General features: G+C 36.2%; 1 protein-coding gene across 2 annotated transcripts in view; it reads right to left on the bottom strand.

The window, feature by feature from the left end:
• The window catches only part of syt7a (synaptotagmin VIIa), a 152,800-nt gene that overhangs the window by 33,704 nt on the left and 104,315 nt on the right, over positions 1–14,781 (bottom strand). Inside the window, exons 1-2 of one of the 2 annotated variants that reach the window (XM_048158733.1) lie at positions 14,214–14,344; positions 3,170–3,286 (exon numbers count right to left, since the gene is read on the bottom strand). The exons of the other annotated variant lie outside the window; for it this stretch is intronic. Coding sequence (XP_048014690.1) covers positions 3,170–3,286; positions 14,214–14,260 — 164 coding nt within the window. The 5' untranslated portion in view covers positions 14,261–14,344. Of the gene's footprint in view, positions 1–3,169; positions 3,287–14,213; positions 14,345–14,781 lie in introns of those variants that run through there. 2 annotated transcript variants of the gene reach the window in all.

The raw sequence follows: 14,781 nt of genomic DNA on the forward strand, positions 1-14,781 counted from the left end.
ATATATTTTTTTAATGTTAAACTTTATAAAAAATATTGCATATACGGTGCATAATGATTAATTACATGTAATGAGGTCATGTGATAATGCAGCATACTGTTTGAAATGTTTCACATGCAATTTTATAGTGTATACTGCACACTGCACATTAGTTTCCATTTCGAACACAGCCAGAGCGGGAAAAGTAAAGCTAATGAGACACCTAGTGAGAGAGAACAAATATACAACACAAAAGCATAAAAGACAAGAGGAAAAGAGTGAACTTGGGAGACGTGTTCAAGGAGAGCGGGGATAAAAGGATCTTACGCTTAAGTCAGAGGATGAAAGAAGAACAAATAGGGATAAAAATGCCAAAAACAGAAATAAACAAGGCAAACACAAGACGTGTGGTAAAGATCGCAACAGTTCACGTCTCAGCGTGAAGTAAGTCAGAGTATCTCACACCTCATTGGCTGAGCCCTGGCCCACACAGCCACCAATGGCATTCAAACACCCCGTTAGCCTCAGGTGAGTCACATTAACATGATTAATGAGCTCATTACTTATTAGCGACATACAGCCGAACATACAGCTTGTTAATTTACTTCGTATCAGCCATTCTGAAGCTCTCTTCCAAAACCTAGCGAGACGCCTACCTAGACAGCATTCTTCCGGCGTGCTCCCTGTTCCATAAGGTATAGCTGGAAAACAACGCAGAGTTTAGAAACCTTGTTTTGACAAAATTCAAACAAAGCATTGCATCTTTCGCAGAGAAGGCCATGTAACAAGCTAAGAAAGAATATGGTACATTATCACAATTATTGTACATTACAGTTTTGCAATGTAAACATGACAACATGCTAACGTCGTGCTATGATAAAATCCACTGAAAGTTTTGTTTCTCCTGTTCTCATAAGCATCGTTATAGCCACATGCTAACATCAATCTGTTAAACTATAAATAGTTAAAAATACACAATTTTATTCAGAACTGTTAGCTTAGCGCTGTTAGCTTAGTAACATGCTATCATCAAACTCTTCCAAAAATCAACTGAAAATTGCATCATTCTTGCAGTTCTCATCGAATCAACTGAAAGTGATGTTTCTACTGTAGTTCTCATGAGCATCGTTATAGCCACATGCTAGCATCAAACTGTTGAGATAGTTAAAAATACACTATTGTACTCAGAACTGTTAGCTTAGTAGCATGCTATCATCAAACTCTTCCAGAATCAACTGAAAGTTGCGGCATTCTTGCAGTTCTCGTAAATAGTGCGTTTAGCATCGATACTGAAAAAGAATTGTTAAACTATTACAATGTAATTTATTCATTCGTAAGTTATCGTACATTAGAGTATTGCAAGGTAAACATGACAACATGCTAACGTCATGCTATAATAAAATCCACTGAAAGTGTTGTTTCTCCTGTTCTCATGAGCATCACTATAGCCACATGCTAACATTAATCTGTTAAAATAAATAGTTAAAAATACACAATTTTATTCAGAACTGTTAGCTTAGCGCTGTTAGCTTAGTAGCATGTTATCATCAAACTCTTCCAAAAATCAACTGAAAATTGCGTCATTCTTGCGGTTCTCGTAAATAGTGCGTTTAGCATCAAATCAACTGAAAGTGATGTTTCTACTGTAGTTCTCATGAGCATTGCTATAGCCACATGTTAGCATCAAACTGTTGAGATAGTTAAAAATACACTATTTTACTCAGAACTGTTAACTTAACGCTGTTAGCTTAGTAGCATGCTATCATCAAACTTTTTTAGAATCAACTGAAAGTTGCGTCATTCTTGCAGTTCTCGTAAATGGTGCGTTTAGCATCGCTACTGAAAAAGAATTGTTAAACTATTAAAATGCAATTTATTCATTCGTAAGTTATCGTACATTAGAGTATCGCAAGGTAAACATAACATGTATGTTATAATGAAATCCACTGAAAGTGATGTTTCTACTGTAGTTCTCATGAGCATCGTTATAGCCACATGCTAGCATCAAACTGTTAAAATATAAATAGTTAAAAATACACAATTTTATTCAGAACTGTTAGCTTAACGCTGTTAGCTTAGTAGCATGCTATCATCAAACTCTTCTAAAAATCAACTGAAAGTTGTCATTCTTGCAGTTCTCGTAAATAGTGCGTTTAGCATCGATACTGAAAAAGAATTTTTAAACTACTACAATGTAATTTATTCATTCGTACGTTATCGTACATTAGAGTATCGCAATGTAAACATGACAACATTCTAACGTCATGCTATAATGAAATCCACTGAAAGTGATGTTTCTACTGTAGTTCTCATGAGCATCACTACAGCCATATGCTAACATCAAACTGTTAAAATAAAGTTAAAAATACACAATTTTATTCAGAACTGTTAGCCTAACGCTGTTAGCTTAGTAGCATGCTATCATCAAACTCTGCCAGAATCAACTGAAAGTTGCATCATTCTTGCAAATAGGGCGTTTAGCATCGATACTGAAAATAATTGTTAAAATACTAAAATGTAATTTTATTTTTTAAATTTCATTTGTATTTTATCACAAAGTTTTCGTACGTTAGAGTTTCGCAATGTAAACATAACAACATGCTAACATCATGTTCTCATGATTATCATTATTTAGCAACATGCTAACATAAAACTATTGTAATCAAATAAGAATAGCATCTCTTGTGTGTCATTTTCTAGCATTTTGTATTAGATAAATCTACTGAAAAAATATTTTGTTACCCAAAACTCTAAGCTTTGTATTTTATGTTATTCCATTAGCATTATACTAATGCCAAACTTTGCTGTGGTCGGTTCTCGTGTAGTTCACCTGCCATGTGAAGTTGCTGCCTATGAAGTGCACTACAAATAAGTCACTTATGAGATTTGGCTGCTCATGTTGGCAGTCGAAAGCATGACGGCTCACTAGCGTTTTGGAACAGAGCTTGAGAGGAACGACTGGATCTCATTATGACTTGAAAGAGAGAGTATACAAGAGCGCAGCGCACCGCTGTGTCTGTATCTGCTGCCTCAGAGCCTGTGGCAAATACACGCTATGCTGGGTATTACCCACAATGCCGTGCTCTCTGGCAGGTGCTCTACCGCTTGCTGTGGGTTGGTCAAACATATAATACATCTCTCCACACACACACACACACACACACGCACGCACACACATTCTGACAGATACCTCTTGTCAGGGGGGGTTTCTTGACTGGGTGGTACTTCCTGTAGGTCTGGCAGATTGGCAAAGTCGTCCTGCTCAGCCAATCCGATCGCGAGAGAGAGAACCACCATTTTTCCTTCCCTTCACCAAGAAAATAACACACAAAACAAAGAGAGAGCAGAAAGAGAGAGCAGTAAAGTGCAGAGAGGAAGAGTCGAGAGCGAGGGGAAACAGACAAGAACAAGAAACTGTTATTAGGCAGCAGATTTTATTAGTGTTGAGTTGAGTTGAGCATATCAGCCCCGTTCCTCAGTCCGGACTGCACAGATACTGCACATGTTCTGTTTTACAGCAGCTGAATCATGAATATGCACTTATTTGGATGTTAACTTTGGTTGTATCTCAATGGCAAACCTGTGCTTATCAATACAAGTAGAGTTAAAGTCTGCATGAAATGGAATTAGTGATCCAATGCAACATGTATCAATACAAAACATCGCATCTTACAGGTGTTTTTTTTTAACATTGAAATGAGATTGTAAGATTAGTTGTGTTTTGTGTTACTGTCAGAAAGGTCGTATGTTCTATTAAAACAAGTAAAATCAGATGGGTTGTATTTCACATTAACCCTCTGGTGGGTCATTTTTGACCAAAAATTTTTACGCTTTGTTTTTTTTCTTTGTCGGAATGGTACGAAACTTGGTAAAGGTTTTGGCACTTGCTATGTGAACACACACACACAAATCATGGACATGATTTTAAAAGGTTAAATGGTACTGAAACAAAAACAGTCACACTTTGAATTGTTCATGGTCAAAAATTAGCGCATTGGAAACGAATGGGAAGCGAATTTCATCTAGTGGAAGCGTTTGGTACTGCACCCAAACAAAATCTTACTGAAAGCTCATTTTTTGAGATATCAACCTCAAATTTGGAACACAACTTGTTTAGATTTATGGGTTTGATTTTCTCACAGTTCTAGAGTAAAACATGTTTTGGAAAATATATAAATTTTGAAATAATCTGAAAAAAAAAAATTATGTTCACTTTTTTACATTTTTTCACGTCAGCAACAATCTGCCAAGTATCGTCTTTAAAAGAAACTAAGGCCCTGTCCACACGAACACAGGTATTTTCAAAACCGCAGCCTTTTGTCCACGCGCAAACGCAGTATCTGGTCACCGAAACCGAACTTTTTAAAAACTCCTGCCAGGGTAAATTTTTTTTGAAACTCCGGTTGTAGTGTTGTCGTGTAGATGGTGAAACCAGAGATTTTGGCTTGTGACGTCAGAACGGGAACCGGTAATAACCTTTTTTCCAGGCTTCTGATTGGCCAACATGGCTTTACGGTTAGGGTTATATTGCCACCTGTTGGTTTGGCATACTCATGACAGCGCTTCATAGCGTGTTTTTGCGTTTTCATGTGGACGCGTTTTTTTTTAAACGAATGAGGAAAAACTCAGTTTATAAAATACATATGTACATGTGGACTAGGCCTAAACTTAAGTCTGTGCTCCAAAGCATTCAAGATTTATAACAGTTTAAGTTGGAAATTTCATTTTCAGGTCTATGCTCAAAAAGTGAATAAATGGGTTATAACTACTGCATAAATATAATTTAGTACCATCAAATCCACTAAAAATACAAAATATTAATTAAAAAACATTATCAAACTAAAATATTGTACAATCAATTCATTGAAATAAAAAATTCTGTTGTTTTTGACACAAAAGGGTTAAACAAAGAAAAATCATTATCACAAGTTTGCGTTACTATTGATATTTAACGTAAAATTGAATATTTCGCACTTTGTGTGAATAGTTTTGTGAAATACAAATTCTCCACTCATTCCCATCGCGTTTAAAGCTACTCTTGGTGTAAACAGGCCCATAAACACTCAAACTCACATTCTCTCGCACACACACATCGATTTACTGTCCTCGTCACTCAACACATCGTCTGCATCCTCTCACTGCACCTGTCTCACCGTCTCCCTCTTTCACTGGTGTTTTCATCCCCCCCCCTCTCTCTCTCTCTCTCTCCTCAGCCTTAATTGAGGCCCGTTAGAGAGATCTGGACTAATTGTTTCTATTTGAGAGTGCAGTGTGTGTGAGGTGTCAGCACTGAGCTGCTGCTTTCTGGGTCACTGCTCAGCCTCTCTCCTCTCCTCTCCTCTTTCTTACATTCTTCATTTTTCTCTCTTCTTACAAATCCCCCTCATCTCTGAGCCTGGACCTTTCTCTAATATCCTGCTATTAAACTCCTCTTAAACAGCTTTTGAAAGCTTTCCTCTGTCCCTCCTGATCTTAAAGGAACAGTTCACATATGTGTGTGTGTGTGTGTGTGTGTGTATATATATATATAAAATATATAGCAAATATTGCAAATTCAATGTTTCTCCATAATATTTTATATATATTATACACACATCTGTCATCATAAATGTCATCTTTAGTACATCTCCAAAAATTAATATCCATTTTTCATATTGTAAATTACGCTTAAATCATTAAGTCATTTTTTGATTAATTACATACTTTATTTATTAAATAAATTTTGGGACACATTTTTTGAAAATAAAATATCCCTTTATTTTCCACAGAAACGACATGAAAGTGAGTAAACGGTGACAGTGTTTTCATTTACAGGTGAACTATTCCTTTAAATTCTAACCTCGTCATATGGCATTATGATCTCTCGTTCTCCTCTTCCTTTCCTTCTGCTCGTATCTAAAGTGGTTTTAATACTCTTCCGCCCCCCTCCACTTCCCCATCTTCCATTTTTCCCCCTCTCTCTCCTGCTGTAAATCCATCCGTTCCTTCATATTCTCCTGGGCTTCCCTCCATTTTGGCACACTCCGGCTATTTTTGCCTTTCAGAATTTAATGGCTGCAAAAAATAGCTCCTGGCTGGTGTGACTACACACTCGCACACGTACAACACATACTCATGCGCGCACAACAGACAGGAATCATTATTGTCAAAGCAATAAAAAGAGGCACTTTTCCGGTGAGAGCCGGACGACGAATGTTCTGGGATGTTAACAGGACTGTCGCTGACCACTGATAACACACCAACAACCCTCAATTACACCCCACCTCCCCCTTCCTCTCGCTCTTTCTTTCGCCTTCCCTTTCTTGTTCTCCTTTTCCGTCTCTATGTCAGACCCAAGGCCATGTATGTGTGTCAATGACATCCCCCTTAAACTAGCGGAGATGAAATATTTAGTCTTCCCAGCATAAACGGAACACGGATGTCTTCTAACTGGCATACTTCCATACTATTTTTGCAGTTTGTTCACAGTTTGTGAATTCTGTATGTATGAAGTTACTAGACGATCTACACCATTTGCAAAATGTGAAGTATGCAAACCGCATTTAACTTGACTTTACTTTTGAACCCAAAGCGATATCATTCACTATGTTTAAATCCACCTATTTTTATGCTAATTTTAGGATATCGGATGGAATGGATGCTAGATGGAGCATAAATTCTAAAAATGCACAGGAAAAACTTGTGCATTATTTTTTTATCGGATAAGAAGACATTCACATAAACTACAATGGAAACACATTTACCAAATAATTCCAACAAAAACTCACGTGACGTTGCCTCAACAGAGGACGTGATTGGATAACTGGACTAACCAGGACAAATTGTATCGCACAGCATCTCAAGCGTTGGTTTGGTTATTCTGAAATTTGGTTTTCCCGTGGAATTGGGCTACTTTTTTACTGTTGCTGTGGGTTGTTTTTCACATCCACGGGATGAAGCGACTCCAAATAACATGACATTTAGTCGCTGGAATGAACATTTTACCAGTGGAACCCCAGCAAAAATGCGGATTTTACCTCACGGTACACGATTTTTTAACGAAATGCGATTAGGCTAGTTTTGAGCTAGTTTTGACTAGCAGTTGGGTGGGTTTTGTTGAGAAAACCTGGCAACCCTGTGCATGAGCCAAAGTCTGTCATCAGAATGATGTGGTTTAATTCCCTCCCCAGTGTTGCCAAATTGGGCTAATTTAACACTGTTGCCGCAGGTTGTTTTTCATATCTGTGGGTTGAAGCGACCCCAAATAACATGATATTTAGCCCCTGGAAAGAGAATTTTACCAGGGGAATGCTGCCAAAAATGCGGATTTTACCACCCTGGAACGCGAATTTTACCGGGGGACCCCCTTATTGTGTTTCTTCTGTGCAATCAGTCATTTATAATGTATTCAAAAAGAGCCACAGTGGCTTCAGGGATTGCAGCAACAATTTTTTGCACCAATTTCTCGGGAAGTGACGATTTTGGACGCATAGGACGGATGTTAAATGCAATATTCTGATTTTGCGCATAAGTTAAATTCGCAACTTTGGCTACTGACTCTATTTCGTCTCTTTCTCTAGCTCATTATTTGATCAAACTGCCAAAATTTGAGGCATAAAATAAAAAAGTGAAATAATCTGGTGTATTTATGGGTGAGCACTGAACATCTTATACATTGTAGTCCTTTTATATGATGAGAAACAGTTTGAAACATTTAACAATGCATACTGTACTGGATTAACAGTTATCAGTATTGGAAATGGAAGGACAAATGTTGTAGGTCATCCGTTATTCAATGCATACAGTGTGCATAAAAAATTCATACAAAATCTGTGCACGGCAAACTGCAGCAATGGTATGGTAGTATGCTATTCTGAACCTCTGGCAAAACCCCATATTTCCTCACTTTCGTTCTGCTTCTTTTCATTCTCTGTCCTGGGGTAACAATCCATTTTGAGATTAATGATTCAGAGGACAGGAAATCAATGCTTCAGGGTTAACGTGAATCTGTAGCAAAGACTTTAACCTCAACACCTGCCTGCGTTCAAACACTTTCAAATGCACACCGTGGAAACAAACATGTATAACCAAACATACAGATTTTACAGAATAGGTCACACAAAAATCATTTACTCACCCACTTAATGTTCATGAGCTTCTATTAAACCTTTGACAAAATCATACGGGAACATTCAAATCTGTGCTCGCGCTGATCCAGACAGAGCAGTTGTCATGTTTAGGTATTAAACAGCTTCATAGTCTTTTCAACTACACAGTCTCATTATTTCTGTGTTACAAACACTCAAAGAATCACAGAAATACTGAGATAAAAGTTTATTTTTCGCATATAACACTGATGTGTTCTGTAGTAATCAAAATAGAGTAACTTGGCGCTTGACGGTTGTATCGATTACATTGTTACACCACTAGGTGGCGACAAGTGACTGTTAAAAATGTATTTGTCATTGAATTGTTCATTCAAGAGATTCGTACAAAAACATCCAGTAATGAAACAAGTGGAGTCATTGAATCATTCATTCAACCGATTTAAAAAAAAAAATCATTCTTATTAATTAAACATTTTTAATTAGACATATTTTGTCAGAATCTATAGAAAATCACATTATTATTTTTTTAGTTTTTATCTGTTCAGAATCGTGGGGGAATCGTGATCTTTATTTGAAACAACAAAAAAATCATGATTCTCAATTTATCCAGAATCATGCAGCTCTAAATAATCATATATAAAAAAATAAAAAAAAAGCATTCATTTTGACATTACAACTACTTTTATAGTACCATTTTTGGTTCAAAAAGCAGAATTAAAATCATACAGGTTTGGAACGACATGACAGTGAGTAAATGATGACGGAATTATCATTTTTGGATACACTACTCCAAGTATTGTTAATTAAAACCAAATCTATTAAAAACTGTTGAAAGTAATTGAAATAAAGCTGGAATAAAATAAATAAATATAAAATATAAATACTAGATTAAAACAAACTGAAATTACTCATACTTAAACTAAAATTAAAACTGAAAATATAAAAATAAAAGCTAAATCAAAACCGTATTAGTCTATCGTAGTATATAAATAATAATAAAATAACATCCAAAATACCCCTTCAAACTCTGAACAAAACGAGCGAATGATAAAGAGCAGGACGAAGAAAGAAGAATGTGGATCAAATAAATACAAAGAAGTGTATCTGAAAAATTAGTATAAATATCATGTGGCACAGGTTTGACTGCCATAATGGCATTCGTAGAAATTCTTTTTCAAACCTGTCATAATAAGCTGTTGACCTAGCAGCGTGTGAAGACACCTAGCTATTCATCACTGAATCGCTGTGTTTAAATGTGAAAATTACAGGTCTTTTCTCACACCGACCCCGTTCAGGAAAGCATCTATTATAATTCAATTAAATACGTCACAACAGAGCCAAACGTCGCTTACACACAACTGAAGCAGGATTACAAATTCAACCATGTTACATCACTTGAGAACCATGAAATCCATCAATCACGCTGATTTGCTGTGTGTGCACGTGTGGATAATCTTGGGAAATTAGATGATGTTCAGTCGCGTTAATTGTTTGTCATTTAAGCGGAGACCTGCCCTCCCTTTCTTCGCAGGTCACGCCGTAGCAGCCGGAGAGATTTACAGAGACGGAGCTAAACGCTGTTATATTAACCAGCTAGAGCGTCCATTGAAGAACTGTAGCCCCTGTCAAGCGGTCATTATACGCTGCGGTCAGTTGATAGTCTGCTGTCCTGTGCACTCAATAAGTCACAGCTATTCTAAGGCATTGTGTTTCAGACTTTCCCAACGAATAAACAACCCTGTTTAAAAACAAAAGGGATATTAAAGGGATGTGACTTTCTTTTTTATCCATGAAACACAAAATAAGTTATTTTGGGGGGAAATAAATCATGGTACTTCTTCTGCTTAGAATGAAGGCATAACGTGAACTGTAAAGCTACAAAAAAAATATTTCAAGCCTTTAGAAGCAACAGTACGGAAGAGGATTAGGGCCGAGTAATAATACAAAAATAAAACCATCTCGAGATTAAAGTTGTTAAATTTCGAGAAAAAAGTCGAGATAAAATGTTGAGAATAAAGTAATTAAAGTCATTAAATTACAAATTTGTTCTCATAATTTAACAACTTTTTTCTCGTAATTTAATGAGTTTATTCTCAACATTTCATCTCGACTTTTTTCTCGAAATTTAACAACATTTTTCTCATAATTTAACGAATTTGTTCTCGTAATTTAACGACTTTTTTCTTGTAATTTAATGTATTTGTTCTCAACATTTTATCTCGACTTTTTTCTCGAAATTTAATGATTTTTTTCTCATAATTTAATGTATTTGTTCTCAACATTTTATCTCGACTTTTTTCTCGAAATTTAATGAGTTTTTTCTCATAATTTAATGTATTTGTTCTCAACATTTTATCTCAACATTTTTCTCGAAATTTAACAACATTTTTCTCATAATTTAACGAATTTGTTCTCGTAATTTAACGACGTTTTTCTCTAAATTTAATGAGTTTTTTCTCATAATTTAATGAGTTTATTCTCAACATTTTATCTCGACTTTTTTCTCGAAATTTAACAAGTTTTTTCTCGTAATTTAATGACTTTATTCTCAACATTTTATCTCGACTTTTTTCTCGAAATTTAACGACATTTTTCTCATAATTTAACGAATTTGTTCTCATAATTTAACGACTTTTTTCTTGTAATTTAATGACTTTATTCTCAACATTTTATCTCGACTTTTTTCTCGAAATTTAACAACATTTTTCTCATAATTTAACGAATTTGTTCTCGTAATTTAACGACTTTTTTCTCGTAATTTAATGACTTTATTCTCAACATTTCATCTCAATTTTTTTCTCAAAATTTAATGCGTTTTTTCTCGTAATTTAACGAGTTTATTCTCAACATTTTATCTCGACTTTTTTCACGCAATTTAACAAGTTTTTTCTCGTAATTTAATGAGTTTATTCTCAACATTTTATCTCGACTTTTTTCTCGAAATTTAACGACATTTTTCTCATAATTTAACGAATTTGTTCTCGTAATTTAACGACTTTTTTCTTGTAATTTAATGACTTTATTCTCAACATTTTATCTAAATTTTTTTCTCAAAATTTAATGAGTTTTTTCTCGTAATTTAACAAGTTTATTCTCAACATTTTATCTTGACTTTTTTCTCGAAATTTAACAAGTTTTTTCTCGTAATTTAATGACTTTATTCTCAACATTTTATCTCGACTTTTTTCTCGAAATTTAACAAGTTTTTTCTCATAATTTAATGAGTTTATTCTCAACATTTTATCTCAACTTTTTTCTCGAAATTTAACAACATTTTTCTCAATTTAACGAATTTGTTCTCGTAATTTAATGACTTTTTTCTTGTAATTTAATGACTTTATTCTCAACATTTTATTTCAATTTTTTTCTCAAAATTTAATGAGTTTTTTCTCGTAATTTTACGAGTTTATTCTCAACATTTCATCTCGATTTTTTTCTCGAAATTTAATGATTTTTTTCTCGTAATTTAACGAGTTTATTCTCAACATTTTATCTCGACTTTTTTCTCGAAATTTAACAAGTTTTTTCTCGAAATTTAACGACATTTTTCTCATAATTTAACAAATTTGTTCTCGTAATTTATCGAGTTTTTTCTCGAAATTTAACAACTTTAATCTCGAGATGGTTTTATTTTTTTATTATTGTTTGGCCCTAATCCTCTTCTGTACAACAGTATATAAAGTTTATGTAAGAAAAAAGACATAAATTAAAGTTATGTTTTACTCCGCTGCAGCTTTCAAATGTCATTTACATATGCATTATATTGCTACATAAAAAGGTATTTTAAAGATTTTGAAGTGCCAAAAGGTCATTCGGTTTAACCGTCCAAAGGCCAATACAGCCATTTCATTTGTGATTATAATATCTTAACATGTAATAAATGTATATATTTTTTATTCTGGCATGATTTTATGTACAGCTATGGAAAAAATTAAGAGACCACTCCAAGTTCAGAAATCAATGTTAAGTGGTCTCTTAATTTTTTCCATAGCTGTATATCATATATCAACATGTGACAGGATGTGACATCATTCAGACACCTGCAAAGGACCACATGGTCGTGAAGCAAAGTAACTAACTCTCTTTTAACTATTTAAAAAATTCATGTTTTCACTTGCTCATACGCATGTCCCGAAACATCAGGTCATTCGGTGCAACTGCTATAAAACATGGGAAATGTTGTAATATTTTAAAAACTTGTACTAAATATAAAATGTTTGTTTGTCCTTTTAGATATCAGGCTGTTAGCACTGTTTGAAAATATCGTCATTCGGTATAACCAAAAGTGTCATTCGGTACAACCGAAATTTTAGTTAAATCGAATGACTATTTTGGTGACAAATTTCGTCCATCTTGTAAAAAATGACAAAAGCAGTGTTAATTGATTATAAAACCACATAATCTCATTGTTAACACTTAATAAAACTTAAAATTAATTATATCTCCATTATGTTTTTTTTTTACACTTTTAGAAACCTTATTCATCAATGACCCATCCATGTTTAAAACGTTATAAACTACAATCACTGGCTTCCGGTAACGGCCGTTCGCTCGTTCGCGAGAAATTCGAGTTCCGGCAGAAGGGTGACCTCTGACCCCAAATATGACATAGCTCGTCTTCTCTTATATCGAAATCCTTTAACATTTTTCTCGTTTTGGACTTCTAATTCGTGTTTTGCTCTATCCTCTGCTCTTCCGGGTTCGTCAATTCTCAACTAGGCTTACGCTACGCCTACGGCATACGTCGGGTCGGAGGTCACCCTTCCAAAGTTTCAAAAACTCGGGCACTATTCAATGCCAGGATATTATTTTATATAACGGCAATTGTGTTCGTCTGAAAGAAGATAGTCATATACACCTAGGATGGCTTTAGGGTGAGTAAATTATGTGATAATTTTCATTTTTGGGTGAACTATTCCTTTAAACGCAAAAGAAAGTCCATTAAACATTCATGAACAGACTCACACACAGGCAAATACATACCCAAACACACACACACATATATATATATATATATATATATATATATGTGCTGACATACATACATAATATTAGTCCTGGTACCATATCTCCAGCGGTCCCCTGAGGTCCTAAAATGTGACGTATTTAAACCAGCTGAGGCAGACCCCACACAAGGCAATATTCAGCCATATAAAACAGAACGTCACAAAACAGCAGATCAGTGCAGAACGCTGAGGGAGGGGGATAATATCCTGCTGCGGGGCTGAAATATAGTGTGACAGAATGAACAACTGTCTGACAGGGTCTGGAGACAGACTGGTGAAGAGAAAGAGAGACAGAGGTGCAAGAACAGAGACAAGAAGAGGCACGCAGATCATTTTCAGCTGAACTCTGGGACATTTACACTGTTTTAAAAGCTCTTTTATTACCACATACTAAAGCAGGGCTAGTATTGATAGTATTAATAAAGCATCTCAGAGAAAGGGGACTGACCCGGTGTATATTTCTCAAATAATGCACAGATTTAAATGCTTTTGTTTCACCCAAAAATGCATTTTCACGGAATACAAAAAGATGTTTTGGAGAATGGTGACTTACGGTGACGCTGCTCTTTTCCTTACAATGAAAATGAATGATGACGGACACTTTTGAGGACAAAAAAAAGCACCATAAAAGTAGTCCATTACATTCTAACTATACTCTAACTCGCATGATGTATTTGTAGAAGAAACAGATAAAAATTCAAGTATTGATATGAAATCTATGAGACTTTCCATGGTATAATTAGATATACAAGAACGCAGATAAAATTGTGGCGAGCATTTGTTGCAAATAACGGCTTAAATTTTGGTCTGCATCTCATATACAGCTACCATATGGCTTCAAAAGACTAGATCCCTTTTAAGGTGCTTCTTTTGTCATTTTTGTAGCTTAACAGGCTGTAGTAGCAGTATGTGTTGATTTTTATGGAAAAGAGCAGCGTGAACATTCTGCTAAACTTCTCTTTCTTTTCTACTGAAATATGAGTTTGGAACGACATTAGGGCGAGTAAATGATGTCAGAACTGTCATTTTTGGGTGAACAATATGTAAACAATTTGGAAATTACTTAGAAAAGACTGATAAAGTTAGGAAAAACATGCAAATAAAGGGCAAAAAGGCATGCACAGGACAGGAAGTGACTTACAGGAAGGATTTAACGTCCAGGCCTCGTTTCTTTATCTGACCCATCATGTGATCCACGCTGCCAGCGTTCCCATGAGAGGCCCGCCCCCCGGCACCTCCTGACCTATAGCGTGAAGCTCCGTCCCCTGCCGGGCCGCCCCTGGAGTTCCTCGAGCCGGCCCCGCCCCCTCCTCCAGGCCCCGCGCCACCCCCTCCGCTACCGGGTTGGGTGTGCAGCTGACCCAAACTCTGGGAGATGGGCGGCCTGCTGGCCAAATTTGGGGCCGGAGCCTGGATCAAGGGTTGCTGGAGGCTCTGCTGACGCAACAACGTGCGGGGCCGAGGCGTTGCCCCCATGGAGGGTATGTGGTCCAAGGTCTCGGTCGAGGAGAGGGTGTGGTCGGACAAACTGTGCGGGCAGAGCAAGAGGGAGGGCAAGGAGCGAGACGAGGAAGGGCGGGATCGACAGAGGGAGGGGCGAGGAAGGACGAGGAGAGAAGGCGGGACAAGAACAAAAGGGCGGGGTCGAGGAGAAGGATCCGAGGAGGATTTGGAAGGGGTCGGAGGAGGATCAGGGGACGCAGAGGGGC

This window comes from Megalobrama amblycephala, linkage group LG15, assembly GCF_018812025.1.
Source record: "Megalobrama amblycephala isolate DHTTF-2021 linkage group LG15, ASM1881202v1, whole genome shotgun sequence".
NCBI classification, from domain to species: domain Eukaryota; kingdom Metazoa; phylum Chordata; class Actinopteri; order Cypriniformes; family Xenocyprididae; genus Megalobrama; species Megalobrama amblycephala.